Source organism: Ambystoma mexicanum, chromosome 13, assembly GCF_040938575.1.
Source record: "Ambystoma mexicanum isolate Mex_15411 chromosome 13, UKY_AmexF1_1, whole genome shotgun sequence".
Taxonomy (NCBI): Eukaryota; Metazoa; Chordata; class Amphibia; order Caudata; family Ambystomatidae; genus Ambystoma; species Ambystoma mexicanum.
This window is the reverse complement of record NC_090938.1, coordinates 740869099-740892496: the sequence shown is the minus strand read 5'-3', so window position 1 is coordinate 740892496 and position 23398 is coordinate 740869099. Positions and strand designations below refer to the sequence as shown.

The window sequence follows — 23398 nt, the reverse complement described above, 5'->3', positions numbered from 1 at the left end:
AGGTAAACACTGTACAAACATAGTTATCACAGCATCTGGGGAACCAGACCAGAGTGACTTGCTTACCGCTGAGAGGAAGTGGGATGCTAGATTGGGTCAGGAAGGCATGGAAGCAAACGCCTATGACTGAGAAACACAAGAGGGAGTTTGATGAGCTGAAGAGGAGAGCAAAACTACTGGGCAGCCAACAGCAGGGGATCCCCAGAGGAGAGCAGAACTGCTGGGCAGCCAACGGCAGGACATCCAAAGAGGAGAGTAGAACTGTAAGACCACCAACAGCAGGGGATCCCTAGAGGAGAGTAGGACTGTAAGGCTGTCACTAGAAGGTTACGCTAGAGGAGAGAGAACTGCAAGACCGTCAACTGCAGGTGAACCCCTGAGGCGAGAAGAACTGCTGTACAGCCAACAGCAGGGGATCCTCAGAGAAGAGTAGAACTGTAAGACCACCAACAGCAGGTGACCCCCAGAGGAGAGTAGTACTATAAGACCACCAATAGCAGGTGACCCCCAGAGGAGAGTAGGACTATAAAACCACCAACAGCAGGGGATCCCCAGAGGAGAGTAGGACTGTAAGACCGACAACTGCAGGTGAACCCCAGAGGAGAGGAGAACTGCTGGGCAGCCAGCAGCAGGTGATTCCCAGAGGAGAGGAGAACTGCTGTACAGCCAGCAGCAGGTGACCCCCAGAGGAGAGTAGAACTGCTGTACAGCCAGCAGCAGGTGACCCCCAGAGGAGAGTAGAACTGCAACACCGCCAAGTGCAGGTGAACCCCAGAGTAGAGTAGAACTGCTGTACAGCCAGCAGCAGGTGACCCCCAGGGGAGAGTAGAACTGCTGTACAGCCAGCAGCAGGTGACCCCCAGAGGAGAGGAGAACTGCTGGGCAGCCAGCAGCAGGTGATTCCGAGAGGAGAGGAGAACTGCTGTACAGCCAGCAGCAGGTGACCCCCAGAGGAGAGTAGAACTGCTGTACAGCCAGCAGCAGGTGATCCCCAGAGGAGAGGAGAACTGCTGGGCAGCCAGTAGCAGTTGATTCCCAGAGGAGAGGAGAACTGCTGGGCAGCCAGCAGCAGGTGATTCCCAGAGGAGAGGAGAACTGCTGTACAGCCAGCTTCAGGTGACCCCCAGGGGAGACTACATGTGCCAGCCGTGAGGGAGAGGGGGACGCATTCTAGTGTTTCGCCCTGGGCACCAAGTTGGCTAGAAACTGCCCTGCATACAAGAATGGCTATCACCCCCTCTCCTTCCTCTAGAAAGTGTTACACAATGAGAGAAAATCCAGATTCACCATGCACCCACATGCACTGGTGCACCCACAGGCGCTGGTGCACCCACAGGCGCTGGTCCACCAGTTCTAAAGAATGGGCAAATGATGGACTCGTTCTCACACCTCCCAAATACATGCAACTAAACCTTGAGTGCTCACTTTCTACCCCTGAGCAAAGTCTGATAAATGGCTGTCTAAACTGGAACGGGCTTTTATCTGGAAAAGATTAAATGCAAGCATTGGCAAAGCCACTAGTTTTGACGTTTGTAGTTTATTTCATTGTACATTTATCATGGAGGGAATGAGTGAGGAGTGACAGCACAGGGAGTAAGAAATGAGAGCATGGGAGGGAAAGAAGGGCAACACCAGGGGGTGAAGGAAGCAATGTGGGGGAGAGGAAAAAAGAATTAATGGCAGCACGAGGGAGAGTAAACAAATCAAATAGATGACAACCAGGCCAGCAACAGTGCAGGAGCACTGTACAACATTAGAAGGAAGGGGGTGTGATGGCGCAAAGGGGAGGAAGGAATGATGGCGCAATGGAGAGGAAGGAATGAGGGTGCAAAGGGGAGGAAGAAATGACAGCGCAACGGAGAGGAAGGAATGATAGCGCAAAGGAGAGGAAGGAATGAGGGTGCAAAGGAGAGGAAGGAATGATGGCACAAAGGGGAGTAAGGAATGACAGCGCAACGGAGAGGAAGGAATGAGGGTGCAAAGGGGAGGAAGGAATGACGACGCAAAGGAGAGGAAAAAATGACGGCGCAAAGGGGAGGAAGGAATGAGGGTGCAAAGGGGAGGAATGAATTACGGCGCAAAGGGGAGGAAGGAATGATGGCGCAAAGGGGAGAAAGGAATGACAGCGTAAAGGGGAGGAAGTAATGAGGGTGCAAAGGTGAGGAAGAAATGAGGGCGCGAAGGGGAAGAAGGAAGTGAAGGCGCAAAGGGGGGGAAGGAATGACAAGGCGGGGGATGACGGTACAAAGGGGAGGAAGGAATGATGGTGCAAAGGGAAGGAAGGAATGAAGGTGCAAAGGGGAAGGAATGACGGTGCAAAGGGGAGGAGGGAATGAAGGTGCAAAGGGAAGAAAGGAATAAAGGTGTGAAGGGGAGGAAGAAATGCTGGAGCAAAGAAGAGGAAGAAATGACGGCGCACAGGGGAGGAAGGTATGACGGCGCACAGGGGAGGAAAGAATGCCGGCGCAAAGGGGAGGAAGGAATGCCGGCGCAAAGGGGAGAAGGAATGCCGGCGCAAAGGGGAGAAGGTATGACGGCGCAAAGGGGAGGAAGGAATGCCGGCGCAACGGGGAGGAAGGAATGCCGGCGCAAAGGGGTGGAAGGTATGGCGACGCACAGGGGAGGAATGAATGACGACGCAGAGGGGAGGAAGGATTGACGGCGCAAAGGGGAGGAAGGAATGACGACGCAAGGGTGGAAAGAAGTTACAGCCAAGGGGGTAAGGACTGAGTGCAAAGTGATAAGAATCACAGGGCAAGGGTGTAGAAATGACGGCGCCCGATGTGAAGGTATGATGGTGCCCGGTGTGAAGGAATGGTGGTGCCCGGTGTGTTAGGAATGATGGTGCCCGGTGTGAAGGAATGTGGTGCCCGGTGTGTTAGGAATGATGGTGCCCGGTGTGAAGGAATGATGGCGCCCGGTCTGAAGGAATGATGGCGCCTGGTGTGAAGGAATGATGGCACGTGGTGTGCAGGAATGATGGCGCCCGAGGGGAAGGAATGGTGGTGCCCGGTGTGAAGGAATGATGGTGCCCAGTGTGCAGGAATGATGGTGCCCGTTGTGCAGGAATGATGGTGCCCATTGTGCAGGAATGATGGCGCCCGAGGTGAAGGAATGATGGTGCCCGTTGTGAAGGAATGATGGTGCCCGTTGTGAAGGAATGATGGCGCCCGGTGTGAAGGAATGAAGGCGCCCGAGGTGGAGGAATGATGGCGCCTGAGGTGAAGGAATGAAGGTGCCTGAGGTGAAGGAATGAAGGTGCCCGAGGTGAAGGAATGAAGGCGCCGAGGTGAAGGAATGAGGGCGCCCGTTGTGAAGGAATGATGGCGCCCGGTGTGAAGGAATGAAGGCGCCCGAGGTGAAGGAATGATGGCGCCCGTTGTGAAGGAATGATGGCGCCCGAGTTGAAGGAATGAAGGCGCCCGAGGTGGAGGAATGAAGGCGCCCGAGGTGGAGGAATGAAGGCGCCCGAGGTGAAGGAATGAAGGCGCCCGAGGTGAAGGAATGAAGGCGCCCGAGGTGAAGGAATGAAGGCGCCCGTTGTGAAGGAATGATGGCGCCCGTTGTGAAGGAATGATGGCGCCCGTTGTGAAGGAATGATGGCGCCCGTTGTGAAGGAATGATGGCGCCCGGTGTGAAGGAATGAAGGCGCCCCAGGTGAAGGAATGATGGCGCCCGAGGTGAAAGAATGATGGCGCCCGGTGTGAAGGAATGGTGGCGCCCGGTGTGCAGGAATGAAGGCGCCCGGTGTGCAGGAATGAAGGCGCACGAGGTGAAGGAATGAAGGCGCCCGAGGTGAAGGAATGAAGGCGCCCGAGGTGAAGGAATGAAGGCGCCCGAGGTGAAGGAATGAAGGCGCCCGAGGTGAAGGAATGAAGGCGCCCGAGGTGAAGGAATGAAGGCGCCCGAGGTGAAGGAATGATGGTGCCCGTTGTGAAGGAATGATGGCGCCCGGTATGAAGGAATGAAGGCGCCCGAGGTGAAGGAATGAAGGCGCCCGAGGTGAAGGAATGATGGCGCCCGTTGTGAAGGAATGATGGCGCCCGTTGTGAAGGAATGAAGGCGCCCGAGGTGGAGGAATGAAGGCGCCCGAGGTGGAGGAATGAAGGCGCCCGAGGTGGAGGAATGAAGGCGCCCGAGGTGAAGGAATGATGGCGCGCGAGGTGAAGGAATGGAGGAATGAAGGCCCGCGCGAGGTGGAGGAATGAAGGCCCGCGCGAGGTGGAGGAATGAAGGCGCGCGAGGTGGAGGAATGCTAGTGCACAGGAGAGGAATGTACTGAAGAAAAAAAATTGAAACGGAAAACAAAATGCTTTTCCGTTTGTTTTGTGCAATTTGAAATGAGTCAAATTGAAAATAAACTACCAGACTGTAGACATGCACTAAAGGTATACATGAAGCAAATTGGTCCTTGTCCTATATTGCAGTGTTGATCTCTGTGTGATCTCCTATGAGGACACCTGTATGTTGTCGGTGGCACTGCACCTCTCCAATGAAAGGCAACCTACAGATGTCCTCACAACTTATTTCATTGGAGAGGCGCAGTACCACAACATACAGATGTCCTTATAAGAAATAACATTGAGATCAACACTGCATTATACGACAATGACAAAAGGCGGCAATTATACATACAACCTACAGATGTCGTCACAGCGTATGTATAATTGCAGCCTTTGCTGCCAGAGCAAATGGAGGCAAATAGGAGAGGCTGAGCCCATAACAAATGCAGATCACTGTGCACTGCTAAAGAAGCAAACCTGTGATATGAAACCTAAATCCCTATTGGCAAACTCCATGTAAAACCCACAATCATTCGTTTAAATGGCAGAAGGCCATTTAAGGAAACAAATGGTGCATTTTACTTTGCATCCGTAGAGCATCGCCAGTTGCCATGCCAACCAGACCGTTTTGTGAAACCTCATCTCTTTCTCTTTTCTCTGCAGCAATGGTTTCAGCGTTATGGTGGTGCTTTGCACTACCAAAATGCTCCAAAAACAGAAAAAGGTACCATTAGCATCTACTCCAGTGGTGGGCAACATCTCCTATCCACCCTAGCCAGCATTGTCAATAGTGAGAGGTCCTGGGAGTTGTAGGCCAAAACATCTGGAGGGCCGCAAGTTGCCCACCATCTACTCAAATGGAACGGTCATGTTCCAAGCAAACCACGGTCCTCTCCCGGCTCTTGGAAAGATTCTGCCAGAATTCCAAAGAAAGGCGAGCAATCTATTCTAGGATGATGGACTGTGGGAGACCTAACCTCAACCACCTCCATAATTACTGCACCACTTGGCGGCAGCCTAACCTCAACCACCTCCATAATTACTGCACCACTTGGCGGCAGCCTAACCTCAACCACCTCCATAATTACTGCATCACTTGGCGGCAGCCTAACCTCAACCACCTCCATAATTACTGCACCACTTGGCGGCAGCCTAACCTCAACCACCTCCATAATTACTGCACCACTTGGCGGCAGTGGCAACAATAGCGATAACTCCTTTACTTCTGAGAAATACCAGCCACTCTAACCTCAACCCGAGTTTCCCCAGTCAAGAAAGAGACAGAAATATCAACAAAAACCCAGTTACACCTGCTACACAAGACTGAACCCCTCCTCAGAACAAACATTGCTAGCACCCAATCCACAGGGGCAAGACAACTAGTAGCAGGGAGACAGGAAGTGACCCACACGTTTTAAATTAAAATCCTAACTTGATTACCTTTGGGGAACATAAACCCTGGACCAGCACCCAAGAATGCATCGAATATCACCAACTTCCTTAAGGAATTTCAATTCAACTTAATGGCCACATCGGAAACCTGTTTCTCTGATCAGCTCAGGCCTAGACGTGCTCACCCCACCCTCACCTGAGATAGTGACTCGTAATAGGAAAAACAGGGGGTGTGGCTATAATTCTCTCTAATATTGAAACACCCGACTTGTCAAATACGCTTCAATGTGCGACCCTCGCAGCACTAATATGCAAATGCATCATTGACACTGAAACCTCGATCGCTTGCATTATAGTGTAGAGGCCATTGGGTACCAATAGTGGTATCTGCTGTCAAGCATGTTAGATACTCCATATAAGATGCTGACCATGGGGGGTATTTGCCACTACTATGAACAATTCTAATGTAATTAACTGCCATGTCCTAGATGGTGTAATAACACTAAATATCCCCTCTATCAGAGGCTGCACATATCTCTGTACCCTGGTCTAACCCACAACTCATCTAATGCAATTGCCCCACCGGGCCAATAATGCAGGCAATGGACCTGGCGAATCCCTCCTGGAAGTTATCAGACATTCTTCTGGTTTCTGCTCCTATCAAGACTCCTGTAAATCACCACATGTCTAGCAACCCAGAGAAGAGCTGGATCAGGAAATTACCCACCCTCTCTATATGCTGGCTCCTTATACTAAGAGAATCACTGGAGCCTCCCCAAGAAAAGAGCACATAGTTCAATGATGGCCCGAACACTGAAAAGAGAACAACTAGAAAATAAATGAGGAGACCCCAAACTGAATGCAACAAACTATTCTTCAAAATCCAAGCTGGAGGCTGCTATGCACTCATTGGAAGGAAAAAGAAAGATTATTCCAAACACCTGTAGCGTAGGATTTCACTCCTAAACCTTCACGACATTCAAGGAACCCCAACTAGCTTTTACAAGATTATTAATGACCAATAGGATGAAAGTTATGGTGCAAGGTCCAGCATCATACAGTCTCCGTGATCATGTTATGGTGCAAGGTTCAGCATCATACAGTCTCTGTGATCATGTTATGGTACAAGGTTCAGCATCATACAGTCTCTGTGATCATGTTATGTGCAAGGTTCAGCATCATACAGTCTCTGTGATCATGTTATGGTGCAAGGTTCAGCATCATACAGTCTCTGTGATCATGTTATGTGCAAGGTTCAGCATCATACAGTCTCTGTGACCATGTTATAGTGCAAGGTTCAGCATCATACAGTCTCTGTGATCATGTTATGTGCAAGGTTCAGCATCATACAGTCTCTGTGATCATGTTATGTGCAAGGTTCAGCATCATACAGTCTCTGTGACCATGTTATAGTGCAAGGTTCAGCATCATACAGTCTCTGTGATCATGTTATGTGCAAGGTTCAGCATCATACAGTCTCTGTGATCATGTTATGTGCAAGGTTCAGCATCATACAGTCTCTGTGATCATGTTATAGTGCAAGGTTCAGCATCATACAGTCTCTGTGATCATGTTATGGTACAAGGTTCAGCATCATACAGTCTCTGTGATCATGTTATGGTGCAAGGTTAATCTATTGTGGCCCATACGTTGAACTGGCTTCACTGCAACGCTAAGAGCATGAACCTGAGCCAATGCAGAAATAGCCTCGACAGCTTTACCAATTAATACCCTCCACCACCACGGGTAAGACGCCAGGAGCCAGTGATTAAACCCCATCAACCAAGAGAAATTGCCCTATTAGAGCAGAGCTACTTGCAGCGGTATTGAGCAAGAAAGAGCCAGCTCCAGACATTGCGCTAAGCTCCTCTGAACATCCCTAAGCCCTTTAAATCAGGAGGGGCTTTGAAATATATATTTCTGATGCTTGTGAATCTGCTTAGAATTACATGCATATAGTCCAACATCTAGTGGAAATCGCAGAGTATTGCATCTTTCTTTCGAAAATCGAAAGGGGACGTCGACATGGGCGTGACTGTCACACTATCCCTAACATGACGTGTAGTGTACCCAAATCCCTCACGCGTCGAGCTCCCTCAGATTGTTTTTTTCCGCCAACCTAGTTGGTCGCCTATGCTGAGCTCGCAAGAGTTATATATTTCTAACTTTGTCCCCACGACCTACGGTCGTCTAGTCTCCCGACTAATCTTCTCGACGACTGCCTCATGTGTTTCCTGCCGTCAAAGACATCTACAAACTGGTCTGCGCCTGTTCAACTGTTCGACCCTTACAGTAGGGAGAGTGGGGCCCTGGGTTTATTCTTCTCTAATAATGTATTTCCTTTACCCCTCTCTTTCTCTTCTTGGTCTGGCTGCCACTAACCTCTACTATGGAGAGGACGCCCTTTAAATGTTGCGCTTCGTGTAACAGCAAGTTTCCTTAGGTGGACACCCATCGCTGATGCAATCAGTGTCTTCCTCGAGACCATGGCGAGCGCTCATGCAAGTCCTGAAAGCTCTTTCAACCGGAAACGTTGAAAGACAGGCAGACTACACAGTCGGCGGCTCACGCTATGCAGGCCGAAATCCTTTCCCCCGTTGGCGCCGTTGCTTTGCTTCGGACGACGAGGAATCAGTCGGCAGCCATGGCTTTAAATTGGAAGCCATCGACTTCTTGGCGGAGCCTACAGGCTCCCAAATGCCCGTCCCCGGCAGACAGGACACCGGCTCTGTTATGGGGAGTTCACACCCCGGCGACAAGGGCACACACACACACCATGGATACAAAAACACACAACTCCTAAGGCTTCTTCAGAGTCGTCGAAGAAGCGCGCCACGCCAACAGGGCTGCAGAAAATGTCGATGCCGCCTTCCGAACCTCGCGGTTTGGCACCCTCCACGCAACCACCTTGGTGGTATGCGACTGGGCATCCCTCTGGAACGTGCGTTCACCCTAAAAAACATACCGTCGTCGACGCACCGTCCAAAGCTGCATAAGCACATAAGGCTTTGGTGGAGTCACCGACCACGACGGCACTGTCAGGTGCATCGAGACCTTCGATTCAACTGCCGAAAATCCGCGAAAGCCTTTCGGCTATCATTTCGGCAGCCACAGAGCACAAGGGCACCCCATCTCGTCGAGAGGAGTATTCTGAAGCCCCCCCCACCTTTCTCAAAGGCCTTATTAGGAAAATCTCCCCCTTCTAGGCAACCTTTTCCACCTCCAGGCCCTTCTGCCTCTTCCCTATGGACTAGGGAGAGATTTGAACAATACATGGACAAAATGGCCACATTTTTTGACTTCTCTGACCGGTACATTACACCTTAAAGACCTAGGGAAGTGGACTCCTGCCCCATTCCTTACAAACTGCAGAAATTCCCCATCTCTGCAAAGGCACACCAGGAAGATATCTTAGATGTCCCAGATGACCCAACACAGGAGGATACCTATGATGACATTAAACCTTTTCCCAGAACACAACTGATCAGGACCCAGACTGGGATCAGGATCAGGCGGGGGATCAGGGCCCTTGGCTATCACCAACACATACCCCGGGCGACATCTGTTTAGATCCCCCTCCTTCGCCTCCACAGAGGGATTCGTCACCTGTTGACGACCAGATGTTCAATGCTATTTTAAAAAGGAGCCGATCATTTCCAGATTGCAACACATGAGGCAGCTCCAAACTCAGACTTTGTTGAGAATATCCTCAAGGAGAAGCCTCTGACTAGTCAAGCCATCCCCTTACTGAACTCTACAAAGAGGCGCATGGCCCCTTTTGTAGTCGCTGTCTATCACACGGCCGGTTAACCCCTGGGTTGAAAAATTATTCCAGCCATTACCTTCCGACCCACTCTACATAAGGGGTCATGCTATACTGGACTCCTTAGTGGTTACTACCACTCGGAAAAGTATGGCGGTTCCACTGTCCTCGGCAGATGGCCCTCCGGACAAAGACTGTAAAAAGCTTTATGCCCTGGGTAAACGGGTCACCGCCTCTGAGGTCTACTCTACTAGGATCACAAACAATACCACTCTCCTGGCAAGTTACAGCGATGTCCAATGGGCTCTAGTCCAAGAAGGCCTTCAAGACGTCCCAGAGCCCACCCGATCACACCTGCTGGTGGTCGTGGCTGAGGGCAGACAGGTTACCCATAATATACTGAAGAACACTCTGGACTCTGCTGAGACCACTGGACGAGCCCTAGCCCAGGGGACCTTACTTAAGAGACACCCCTGGTTAAAGAACTCCAGCTTTAAACCTGAGACTCAGGCCTCTCTCATCAACAAACCAGTTGAGGACTCCAACCTTTTTGGGAAGGCTGTTGATGACGCCCTGGAGACTGCGAAAAAAGAACATGAAACACTAAAGTCGCTCAGTCAGATCACGGCTAAGCCCTTCCACCAGCATGGAGGCTCTAACTCACGCCGGTCCTTTCGTGGGCAATCATTCTCCCACTCTCCCCATGGACAATACAGCTCAGGAAGTACCCCCTGGTCCTCCGGCCAAGGCTCATCTGGTATCCAACAATACCAACAAAGAGGCCCTCGTAGAGGCAAGGGTAGAGGTAGGAACTCTACTCCTAGAAGCTACCCGGCCTCCACCTCAAAGTGACTCACCGGTTCGGGTCCCCTCCCATGCTTCCCCGGTCGGGGGTCCCTTGTCATCTTTGATCCACGCCTGGGAGGGGATAACATCAGACCAGTGGGTGCTAAAGACCATCGCCTATGGCTACTGCATCGAGTTCCTCCGGCTCGATACCACCCACCAAGGACCAGACGCCTGTCGCCAGAACACCCACGCATCCTGCTAGAAGAGGTTCAGGTCCTGCTGGAAAAGGGCGCAATTGAAGTCGTTCCCCTTCTCCAGTTAAACAAGGGTATTTATTCAGTGTACTTCCTTGTACCCAAAAAGGATCTCACCAGGCACCCTGTTTTAGACCTGCGCCTGGCAAACAATGATGTCAAACCTCAAAATTCGGGATGACAACACTGCAGGAAGTAATCGCACTGCTGCAGCAGGGGGATTACATGGCCACATTGGATATGAAAGAGGCATACTTTCATATTTCAATGTTGCCAGCGCACAGAAAGTACCTCAGGTTCATGAAAGAGGACACCCACAATCAATTCAAGGTTCTCCCCTTCGGCATAGCCTCAGCGCCACGGATATTCACAAAGGTACTGTCGGTAGTGGCTGCTCACCTGCGCAGGCAGTCCATCCCAGTCTATCCTTGCCTCGATGATTGTCTCATAACGGGGGATTCGTACGGAACATGGCAAACAAATACTCAGAAGACGGTAGATCTTCTCTTCAACCTAGGTTTCTCCATCAACGAGAAATAATCCAGTCTAAACCCCAATCAAGTCAAACAGTTTCTGGGGGCTCTAATTTGGACCAAAGACGGCCTAGTCTTTTCTCCAACGAGAGGGTTCAAAACATGCTGTTCCAGATCCCTCACTATGTAGCCAGTCACCAGATGATCGTACGCAAAGCCATGCGACTGTTGGGGATGATGGATTCCTGCATCTACCTAGTTCCTCACGCGCGTCTGCGCACCATGCAAGAGTGGCTCTCGAGTCAATGGTGTCATGCCAACGGCCAGTGGGATGATCTAGTGGTTGTCTTGGCAGCCCTCATTCAGTCTCTGCAGTGGTGGTCAAGGGAACACCTTCTGCAGGGGAAAACCTTCACCACCCCTGCAGTAGAAGCCACTCAGCACAGACACATCTCTGACTGGGTGTGGGGGGGGGTCACCTTCTTCAACAGACAGCGCACTGATGTGGTCCCCAGCGGAACCTGTTGGAACTGCTAGCAGTGTTCAAGGCCCGGAAAGGTCTTCCAGACACACCTCCAGGGGAAGACAGTTCTAGTCCTCACGGACAGTACTACGACCATGTATTACTTAAACAAGGGGGCACTCACTCTCTAGGGCTGTCCAAACTGTCCCAGAACATATGGAAGTGGGCTCTCCAACACAAAATGGTCCTCCTTTCACAACATGTTCCAGGGGAACTCGATCTTCGGGCGCACGTTCTCGGCAGAAACTTCCCCCTACCCGTAGAGCACGAGTGGCGGCTACAGGAGGACAATGTACTCAATGTCTTCGCAGAATGGGGCTTCCCAGAGATCGACTTGTTTGCCACTCTGGAGAATGCCCAATGCCCGGATTATGCCTCCAGGTACCCTCAGAACCGCTCCAAGGGGAACGGTCTTTGGATAACATGGTCAGGGAAATTTGTCTACGCTCCCCCCCACCCCCCCCGATTCCCCTGCTCAACCGAATTGCACCAAGAGACAATCAGGATGATTCTGGTGGCCCCTATGTTGGCCTGCCAGTCTTGGTTCTCCCATCTCATGGCAATGTCCGTCTCCCCTCCCAGGAAGCTGTCGTGCCCGTACATCACGCTGTCTCAAGACCAGGTGAAACCACTACACCCATTCCCTCAAACTCTCAACAGCCTGGCTACTGAGGTCATAGAGTTCGAGCACCTCCAGCTTCCTCAAAGATGCATGGACATACTTAGAGAAGCACGGAAGCCTAACGCCAGGCATTGCTACTCCAGCAAATGGAAGCGCTTTGTCATCTGGTGTAATGGCAAGGGCATCAATCCTATTGAATGCTCACCTAAAGATATCGCCCTGTACCTAACCCACCTATTAGATTCAGGACTGGTTTTCAATTCTCTAAAGGTCCACTTAGCCGCGCTTTCGGCGTACACCATGTCCTAGAGCAAGGTTTCATGATGGAGAATTCCTGTAATTAAAGCATTTATTGAAGGAGAAAAAAGACTTCATCCCCCTATTTCCAACCCAGCTCGCGGGTGGGACCTGAAAATTGTTTTACCAGACTAATAGGGCCTCCCTTTGAACCAATGCACAAGGCTAGTCTTAAAGCACTCACCTACAAGACCGCCTTCCAGGTGGTGATCACCTCTATAAGGAGTGTTAGTAAACTACAGGCCCTTTCCGTCCAGGACCCATTTGTCACGATTCACAAAGATAAGGTGGTTTTGCGCACACACCCTCGCTTTGCGCCTAAATTTATCTCAAAGTTCCATGTAAACCAGTCCATAGAACTACCCACCTTCTTCCAAAGCCCCACTAACGTGGCAGAAAGAAGCCTCCACGCACTGGATGTAAGGAGAGCGGTTATTTACTATCTGGAAAAGACAAAGCCACTAAGAAAAACAAATCAGTTCTTCGTTTCAGTGGCAGCTGGTAGAGAAGGGGACCCTGTCTCTAAATCAGCTATCTCCAAGTGGATTGTAAACTGCATCACACTGTGTTACATTCTTGCCAAGAGAGATTTACACTTCACGCCTAAAGCACACTCTACTCGGGGCACAGGGGCTACCATAGCATTCATTGCAAATGTTCCTCTTGATTCCATTTGCAAAGCAGCAACCTGGAGTTCTGTACACACCTTTACACAACACCACTGCCTAGATACACACTCTAGGTCTGATTCTCAGATGGGACAAGCAGTGCTAAGACATCTCTTTGCTACTGTTCCTTCCCACATCCCACCACCATCTATGGGTACTGCGCGCTAGTCTATGCACAGCATGTGATTCTAAGCAGATTCACAAGCATCAGAAGACATGCATTACTCACTGTAATAGCATTTCTGATGATTGTATCTGCTTAGATTCACATGCGCCCACTCTTCCTCCCCTCGTGGAGTAGAAGGAACATAGACCTCTTCCACCTTCTCTCTTCTGTACTCGCTCACGCTGACTATAAGGCTCCCTCACGGCAGAAAAAACACAACCAGAGGGACCTCGACGCATGAGGGATTTTGGGGACATTACACGTTACGTTAGGGATAGTGTTACAGTCACGCCCATGTCGACGTCCCCTTTCGATCTTCGAACGAAAGATGCAATACTCCGTGATTTCCACTAGATGTCGGACTATATGCACAGATGTCGGACTATATGCACAGCATGTGAATCTAAGCAGATACAACCATCAGAAATGCTATTACGGTGAGTAATGCATGTCATATGGAAAACAGTGGAGTCCAAAGTGCATTGTGTTTTTTGTGGTAAGGCCGAGCAAGGACACACTGGTCACTGGCCTCCTTATTAGGGGGCATTTGATGGTTCATTTTGGGATTTTAACAGCTATAGGGGATGAACTACAAATAATAGGGATTGTCCTAAAGCAAACAGCGCACAGGGTGTGCCTACACAAAGTGGGGATTTTCGTCCAGGTGTCCAACACTTTTGTTGGTTCTCGTTCAAATCATAAAGTTTTTAACTTATTCTTACAAGTTCTTGTCTCTACTTGGGACTCCCTAACCTACAATGTAAAGTCACAAAATAGTCGGCCACAGCACAAATGTTCCAAGGTTTGGGCCCAATGTAAAGGCTTCTCAAACCTGGTCTTCAAAGTGCAACTCTGTCATCTAGAACTTGTCCTCTGGGAATGTTCTTGTAGTGGTTACTCTGGTCACTCCTTTAGGCCTCTCTGTTTTCACCTTTGGTCTCAATAACTCTTCCAGATTTCAAGCTTCATGGTTCTCGCTCCTTCAGGCTGTTCCTCTGCCTTGCAACAGCCACTTGTAGACTTCTCCCAGCCCTTGTGTCACTCAGGGTTTACAGTACATCCCTCCCAGTCTTTGGGTTTGTCAGGATTCACAACAGGTCTTTCCCAGACCTCGGGTTTGTCACGATTCACAATGGGTCTCTCCCAGGCTTTGAGTTTTCTTTTTGCATTCATAGCAGCAGTAATGGGTGCCATCCTCCTCCCCCCAAAGTAGGGACCTTGTCAGGCAGCCAATGTTGTCATCCTCCTGCCATGGCTCAGGTCTTTCTCCCTTTTAACCAAGGATCGCTGATGGACTAGATTATCACATCCTTCATTTAGGCAGTTTTCTTTTCCTGGTTGCTTGCTTCAGGGTGGTCGCCTTATGTCGAGGGAGTACGATATCATATGATAGGTTATTTATAATGCGCGTAATACCCAGAGGTTTCTAAGCACGGACCCGGAGATCGAACCTGTGTTGCTCCATGTCATCTTGCTCCCAAGGCGAGCACGTTGCCACTGAGCTATCCTCCCGAGACAAGTCTGCATGTCTGCCTAGTCTGACATTCTCTCCTTCGTGGGACTTTCCCAGGCCCTTTTATATTCCCCGGACTGATGCTTGGCATCCAGTGGTGTTCCTGCTAGTTTATTCCTCATCTTTGTTTGTTTGAAGTCTCAAATCTGATTGGCTATTCCTTTGGGGATCATTAGTCTCCTTCCTATTGATGGTGGAGCTTTTGTATTATTATCTGATAGTTTGTATTGTTGTTAAATAAGGGCTGGCAATGTTTTAAAGGTGTTTCTGGTGGCATCTTGGAATCCCTTTCTTCATGGTGAATGGTTCCTCCACTCTACCGAGGATGAGGCAGCACTGGGAGTGCTGGAGCACAGAGTATCCATGCCTTCACAGACTCACTCTCTTTTAGGTAAGGTTCATAAACTTTTTCTCCATCTCTCCCGAACACCACAGGTTCGCAGAACCCATGCTTTTCTCAATGACATGGCTGTCGCTTCAGTCCCCGGGCTGGGGGTGCCCATTGCAAGGCTTTTTGGTACTTGTAGTTCAGCTGGCATACATCCCACAATGTAACCCCTGATGTATTATTGTGCCTTTGGGGGGGACAGCGAGCTGGCAGGATCCCTCCTCATTAACCCTCTGGGAGGCACATTCGGTAGCAGCCAGGTCAGCCCAGTCCTTGGTGACTCGTTATAAGGATGGGGACTTCGGACAGCGCACCTCATTTGTTAAAGTGCCCCCAGTGGCAACTGGGAGAATGCCATTCTATATGCTTTTGTTAAAGTGCAGCCTATCTCATTAGGGGCTTCATTAAAGTTCCACTAATCGGAAAAAGGCACACCTCATTTGATCAAGGACACCAGGCTCTCTGTCCAGGTTTTGTTTGTGACCTAGGTATGATCATGTATGATCTAGATCACTATGGGGACTGGGTGAAGCTGGTTAAAAGGAGGAACAGGTGCGGTTAATAAGGCTGCACAGAACTGTAGGATTAGGAGGGAGAGAAGGGGTCCTCGGGCGGCTTCTGTTCTTCAGTATCAGCCTCCACTTCAGATCATTCCATTCTGTGCTGTTGGTGGGATTTTCATCGAAATTCATTGTTCACCCCTGGGCTATTTAGGGGAGTCTGAGTTGGGGGAAGTAGTTCACTGTTTCCGGGACTCTGCTGTGAGTGCAGGATGTTGGCCCCTTGCCTTCCTGGCTCATTTCTGGGATCATCATTTGCTTAGACTTGTTAAAACTTTTCAGTTCTACCCAGCCCCCCCTCCCATCTCCAGGGGTACCAAGACAGAAAAGCTTTGCCTGGCTGTCTGAGATGGGTGCGGTGATGTTGGGTGGTGGGCACAGGACTTACCCCACCCATATTGGGATTTATATATCTACATATATATTTGTGTGTATTGTAAGGGATCTGAAGAAGGAGACTGACCAGGAGGTGACATATTTTGGGCTATACACTTTTATTGATCTTTGCAAAAACCTATCTATCGCTATCTCTGAGGGGTTTCCCTGCCTCAACCTAAAATTAAAGGAAAGTCTGAATGTCCGTCAACTGAAAGTTCACCGTCCTGTGTCAAGAATCTGTCTCTATCCCAAAGAGTTCTAATAAACGTAAAGTTCTCACACCAGGAGAATGACTCCCTTCCCCTGGTGAATGTTGGAGGTTCTTGTGAAGAAAAGAGGATATAAAAGTTTCTTTTAAAAGATGGTATCAAAACATCCTTGGACAGAAAGTCTCTTAAGCAAAAGGCCTGGGCCAGGGGGAATGACTCCCTTCCCCAGGCTGTTTGAATTTTCCACAGGCAAAGTGTCACACTCTGGTGGACAAGGAGAATGGCTCCCTTCTCCTGACTGGCTTGAATGTTAATCTTCACTATTTGAGCCCGGGGGAATGACTCCCTTCACCTGGCATCCTGTTTGGCGTACCCTCAGTAATTCAACTACTACCAGGAGAATGACTCCCTTCTCCTGGCCGGTATGTACTGTTCACAATGTTCATCAATTCTAAACCAGGGGAAATGACTCTGTTCCCCTGGTTTCTGATACAACAACTGTATGGCTCTTGACTCTTGCCAATGTTGTACTTTATTTTGTAGAGTTCCAGACCCTCCACTGGTAACTTCTTGACCAGGGGTAATGGCTCCCTTCCCCTGGTTCTCCTTCTGTATTTGTTTCACACTGCACGGGGTTCCAGAACCTTCTTTGTGTGTCAATGTTCCCCTAGACACCACTGGGATGAGGATGCACACGTCCGATGTACTCTTCGTATGCTGTAGGGTCCCAGACCCATCTTGGTCCCTCACTAGGCCTCACAGTATTTCGGGTGTTTCTCAGAGACCCCCTTTCATTCCCCATGTCTCTGCCGGCAAGCCCATGTCGCCTGTAACCTTCTAGGGCATTGCTGTACAGCAGTGGCTCTTCCCTGGACTTTGCTGGTCTTCGTTTCGCCTTACGTAACAGTCTGCTTCTCTCTGTGGCTTTATGTCTTGTGGCTCCTTGCAGTGCCTGTACAGTTAGTGGACAGCATGGTCCACCTTCTCCTGGAGATCGTACCACTGCCTCGCTGGTTTCTGTCTGGACCTATCGACGTCTGGTCCCAGAGAGGTACGTTCTGCTTTCCGCCGGCGTCTGAGACTTCCTGGTCTTTGCCGCTTCTCTGCTCCCACGCTCCACAGCTTCCTTCCCTGCTGCTGTTGTAGGGCTGGTTTGACCACCATTTAAGTCCCTTCTCGGTTTTTATACCCATTGTTATCTTTGAAGTCCTATTAAAGTCCATTGTTATTTTCCATGACTCACTCTCAAAGCTTCTGCGCATCTTCTTCGTGCAAGTACTTAGGTCAGGCTTAATCTTCATGTTGCTAGAAATCTTCTTCGTCTCAGTAGGTGTAATGCTTATAGTATCACAGCCGGTCAGATAGCACAGCGAGTAGAGCGCTCGCTTTGACATCCCTGCAGAGCCTGCCGATGCAGGTTCGGATCCCAGCAGGGCCAAACTCAGCCTTTCATCCTTTTGAGGTCGATAAATGAGCACCGCACACCATGGATAATAATAAGCAGCGCTCAGATGCCTAAGGGTTCTTAGCGTTATATAAATGCAAATTATTATTATTATTACAATAACACATGGAGGTACTAGTCAGAGGGGGTGAGGGAAGGTGGTAGAGGTCTTAGGAAGGTTTGGGTAGGGGTGTTGTGCCGACTATCACCCAGATGGTCATCCTTATCCCCAGGAGGGGAGGCCCTCCCCATGAGGTCCTCCCGCATTAAACCACCAGAGGGGGAATATGGGTAGCAGCCTTACATCCCTAGCCTCATGGGAAAGGTCTCCGCCGTGGGGAGAAGTGACGACACCAAGTGACTCGTCACAGTATGTTTGTATACATATATTTCTGAGGCTTGTGAATCTGCTTAGAATCGCATGATTTGCATAGGCTGCCATCTAGTGGTACCTGTGGAGTATTGCATGACTTGTTTTTGAAAGTTGAAAAGGGACATCAACTGGGTGTGCCTGTAATACTATCCATAGGGCGACGTCTGTAGTACACATGGTCCTTCACATGTCGAAGTCCCTCAGATTGTTTTTCCCCCACCATAGTGGACAGTCACAAGTTGCAGAGCTCGTTGCTTGTAGCCTTTATTACTTATATCATTAATACTTAAATTTAATATCATGTTCAACGACATGGGTATTCATCCTCGACTGAGGTTTCGACAGGCGAACATCATCGATGAGAGCCTCCTGATCGACTGCTGTCATGGCTTCGGCCTACCTCAGGCCTTTGGCCTATACAGTAGGAAGAGAGAGGGGTTGTCACATTCCATATATCTCTTAGAGAATGCCTACCTTTTATTCCCCTCTTTTCTACCTACACTTTTACAAGTTTCCTTTTTCATGGAGAACTTTCCTTTTAAATTCTGTCCCTCCTGTCATACTCACACAAACACTTCATGCTCCCTCATGTCAGAAACTAAACAATCTGAGGGACTTAGACGCATGAAGGACCGTGGGTACAACAGACGTCACACTAGGGATAGTATTACAAACATGCCCAGTCAACCTCCCATTTCGATTTTCGAAAACAAGTCATGCAATACTCTGCATCTACCACTAGATGGCAACCTTTGCAAGGATGTGACTCTAAGCAGATACAAGCATCAGAAATACGATTACGGTAAGTAATATATGCCATATATTTCTGAGGCTTGTGGCTCTGCTTAGAATCACATGCTCTGCATAGGCCGACATCTAGTGGTTAGTGTGGAGTATTGCATGACTTGTTTTCGAAAATCGAAATGGGAGGTTGCCTGGGCAAGTTTGTAATACTATCCCTAGTGTGGCGTCTGTAGTACCCACGAAGTTTGAGAAGGGTCGTTAGAAAGTGACCCATTATGCTTTAAATGATGTATAGATATGTCCTAATGCTTATTTATAGATCGTCACTTAGTCAGAGTTAAATCCACATAGGTGTGTTTGTTTGGCATCAGTTGGCCTGTGGAGTCAAAAGTAGCTTCTGGTAGCTGTTGGCATGAAGCTAGCCGGGCTCTTCTCGGCCACATGCAGGAGCTAAATAGCTCCCAGCTCCCCTCAATTTCAAACTTTGCCCTAAGGTGGGGCTTAAATGTAATCCTTACTAAGCTTATGGGTCCCCCCTTTGAACCTATGCATAAAGCTAGCCTTAGGCATCTCACCTATAAGACTGCTTTTATAATAGCCATCACTTCAATAAGAAGAGTCAGTGAACTGCAAGCTCTTAAAGTTCAAGATCCATTTGTAACCATTCATAAAGACAAAGTGCTGTTAATAACACATCCACAATTCTCACTGAAATGTATTTGCAACGTTCATGGTAATCAGTCAATAGAACTTCCAAAGTTCTTTAAAAAAACGCAAAATTTGGCAGAGAGGGAAGGGCAGTAATCTACTATCTAGATAAGACCAAGCCATTAAGGAAGACAGATCAATTATTTGTCTCCTTAGCTGCAGGAAGAGAAGGGGATCCTGTTTCTAAATCAGCTATTTCAAGATGGATTGTAAAATGCATCTAATTATGCTACTCCAAGAATACTTTGCCATTTACACCCAAAGCACACTCAACTCGAGGTACCGGTGCTACTCTGGCTTTCATTGCCAATGTGCTATTAGAGGCTATTTGCAAAGCAGTGACATGGAGCTCAGTTCACACTTTCACGCAACATTGCTGTGTGGATACTCGTACAAGGAGTGATTCTCATGTGGTGTAAGCGATCTATGCAACGCATGTGATCCTAAGCAGATCCACAAGCCTCAGAAGCCAAATATTACATACCTGTAATCGTCTTTCTGATGCTTGTATCTACATGCGCCCACCCTTCCTCCCCTCTTAGTAGTTGAAGGTGCATAGACATTTTACACCTTTCTTTACCTCCCTGTACTCACATACACACTTCATGCTCCCTCCTGTCAGAAACAATCAATCTGAGGACCTCGATGCATTAAGAACCATGGGTACAGTATACATCGACGTCCATTTTTGAACTTCGAAAACAAGTCATGCAATACTCCATACTAACCCCTAGATGTTGGCTTATGCAAAGCATGTGAATCGAAGCAGATGCAAGTATCACACTATTACAGGCTTGTCATATATATAAATATATATATGTTGTAGCAAATCAAGACCACTCTTCGTGTTTATACCCAGGTATTAAGGGCACTTGAAGGGTTACAATTCTCCCGGTGGCTTAAATAAAACCTATGTACATCATTGACATGTTGTTTGATAGATTCCAACTTTCAAGATTTCTTAACTTGGTCATGGCCATGTCTGTAATTCAAAAATGTCAAAGACTAGAATTCACCCTTGTAGCTTAAGAACAGAGTGTACACCCCATTCTCGCTTGTGCTACAAGTAGCGATCTCTGCATCACTGTTTCTCATTTCAATCCACTTCCCTCTTTCTCTTTCCTTCATTCCACTGTGCACACCATTAATTTTAGCCCATTCAATTAAATAAAAAAAATAAACTCCTTAATGGCGACCATAGTATATCATTCCACTACAGGTACATGTTTCGGTCCCCTTGACTGTCTTCCAGTGGCTTAAATAAAACCTACGTATGTTTTTTGATACATTCTAACTTTCAAGATTTCTTAATTTGGTTATAGCCATGTCTGTAATTCAAAAATATCAAAGGGTAGAATTCACCCTTGAAGCTTAAGCACAGAGAGTACACCCCATTTTCGTGTGAATGTGCTCATTGCATCTTGTGCTACAAGTAACGATATCTGCATCACTGTTCCTCATTTCAATCCCCTTCCCTCGTTCTCTTTCCTTCATTCCACTGTGCGCACTTCTGTGACGCTCATGAAATGACATTTTCCTGTGTCAATTTCAATGTCTGAGCCGCTACACTATTTATTTCATTTTATTTTTACATTTGTATAGCGCGCAGGCAGCCCAAGGGCATTGTGGCCCTTGAGCGGGCAAGCTCAATTCCAGATATACTAAGAGGTCACATGATATTTTCAGACATCTTTTATGTCTTTATCTCAATAGACAGCTGACGTCCCCATATTACGTTATAAGATCATGCAGAATCGTCGGGATAAGTAGCTTGCAAACATTTTCCACATGTTGATTTATAATGCAGTCCTTGTTCTGGATATCTGTATGTTCATCGTTCCAAAGAAGCTAGGGACATCATCTCCGTTATCCAGGTGGCCAATGAGATGTGATTATCGAAGTATCTTATAAAATCTTGTATGCACTGATGTTGCAGGAAATGCATTTTCAACACTTTGCCTAGAACGGGTTGGAACGCAATTCCATACTGCGCATAAGCAAAGTATTAGAGCACCGACTATCCTCATTCACAAGAAAAATACATTTATATTTTTAAGGCAATGCTCTTCTTAACGGGCATAACTAGAGTGGAAATATTCTAAAAGTAGGCAAGAAAGTATAAGGATGTGTTCTTTCCACTGCTTCACTGATCCTAAAATGTGTGCCTTTTGTCTTTAATATTCCTCAGCAGAGAACAAGGCCTCCATGATGAGAAAACTTGGCGTCCATGGCGACAGAGGTGGGTGCCCCATCCTGGGAGAACATGCCTTACCATTCTGCGAGAGGAGGTTCTCCATCAAAGAGAAAACATGGCGTCCTGATCAAATTGAATTTCCAAGACATTTACTTCACGTGTTCCCTCTTCAGGGAGACCAGATTTTCCATTTCATAGAGAATTATTTGGGGGAAATGAATAAAATATAACAATAATTGAGAGCGAGAAGTCTGCAGAGCAGTATGAAAGAAGCTGGACATGACAAATTCAGCCTCTTCTAACTATTATTCTATCCTGGTATATACGATTATTAAAAATGATTAACATTGCCCAGCTTTCCTATGTTAGATGTTTAATGCCAATATGTGAAATTCAAATAAAGAGCCAATAAATATTCTTTTGATTGTACAGAAGTGATTACTTCGTTTCATCCATTTTATACAATATTGAAAGCTATAAGCAGCAACAGGGACATGTTTTGAATAGGGTTAAAAGAAGCCATGTCTAAAATGGCCGACACCTTTCTGAGCCTGATGATACAAGTGAGTATTGTCACTGCAGTGTCATCTCAATGTTGCATAGTTACATTTGAGTTGTGATTTCATTTCTACATGGGAAATTCTCTTTTCTACCCCCTTTTTGTCCGTCTTTTGATTTGTGAAGCCACCAGAGGAAGGGGCGGGGGTGTTTAGGGGCTGAATTCTGTCTTGGATGGATACACCTGTTAACATTTCAGCTGAAGCCTTTTCTATAGACAGGGTGCCCATTATCGTTGGCCACCACTTCCCCGGCGGGGAAATGGGTGTAGGAGGGTGGGGTTTGTGGGTGTGTATCGGATTTCTAGTTCTTACAGATCAGCACTCCTCTAACCTACATCCATACAGACAGACATGATTTTGGTTTGTTTCTTGTCAAAAGCAGTGTTTGTTTCAGGAATTTATGAAACTGATTAAGGCTAGGCTCATCTCTGCTCCTTTCTCACAGTTCCTGGTGAGATGGTACTCACATATTGCTCACTTTTACTTGATCTCTCACAAGTTACACACTTGGTCTCATCACCAGCCTCCTCACACCTGCCTCTGTAGCACGTTCTCAAGTTTACAGGACTAGAGTATACCCCGGGCAGTGTATACAATGAATCATGTTACTTTGGAATAAAACAAGAAATAAGGCACTTCCCATGACCCTTGACCTTCTGAGGGCAAGAAATTCTCTCATTACCAAACTGCCCCATTGCTTTGTGCCATTGTTTTTTTTATGAGAGAGAGTGTGTGCTTGTGTGTCCCCCGCTCTCCATGTCTGTCTCTGTGTGTCTCTCTATGTCCGTGTCTCTTTAGTGCTCTGTCTCTCCCTATCTCTGTGACTGTCCCTCTGTCTCACACTCCCTGCCTGTCTTTCTCTCCACCCCCTCTCTCTCAGGGGCCACGCTGTCTGTAGTGTGCCACGTATTTTCTCTTTTCTCTCCCACCCTCTCCCTCTTGAGCCTGTCCACTGAGGCGAGGTCCCTCCCCCTAGTCTCTCCCTCATCCGCCTCCCAAGATTACTCTTACTTAGGGTGACCAGACGTCCAGGTTTTGTCGGGACTGTCCCGGAATTGAGTGTTCTGTCCCTGCCCCCGCCCTGAGAGTACTTTATA

The 23398-nt window shown here is 48.2% G+C and overlaps 1 protein-coding gene across 3 annotated transcripts in view; it reads left to right on the top strand.

The window, feature by feature from the left end:
- Positions 1 to 22159, top strand: part of LOC138521875 (E3 ubiquitin-protein ligase TRIM39-like) — a 498159-nt gene extending 476000 nt beyond the window's left edge. For 2 of the 3 annotated variants that reach the window (XR_011283148.1, XR_011283149.1), the window contains exon 7: positions 21736 to 21869. Coding sequence is in view for 1 of the 3 variants with exons in the window: in XM_069635032.1 (XP_069491133.1) it covers positions 21736 to 21971 (236 nt within the window). In the remaining 2 variants the exon portion in view is untranslated. Of the gene's footprint in view, positions 1 to 21735 lie in introns of all 3 variants that reach the window. The other variant, XM_069635032.1, reaches the window with a different exon arrangement.
- The last annotated feature ends 1239 nt before the right edge of the window (positions 22160 to 23398 follow it).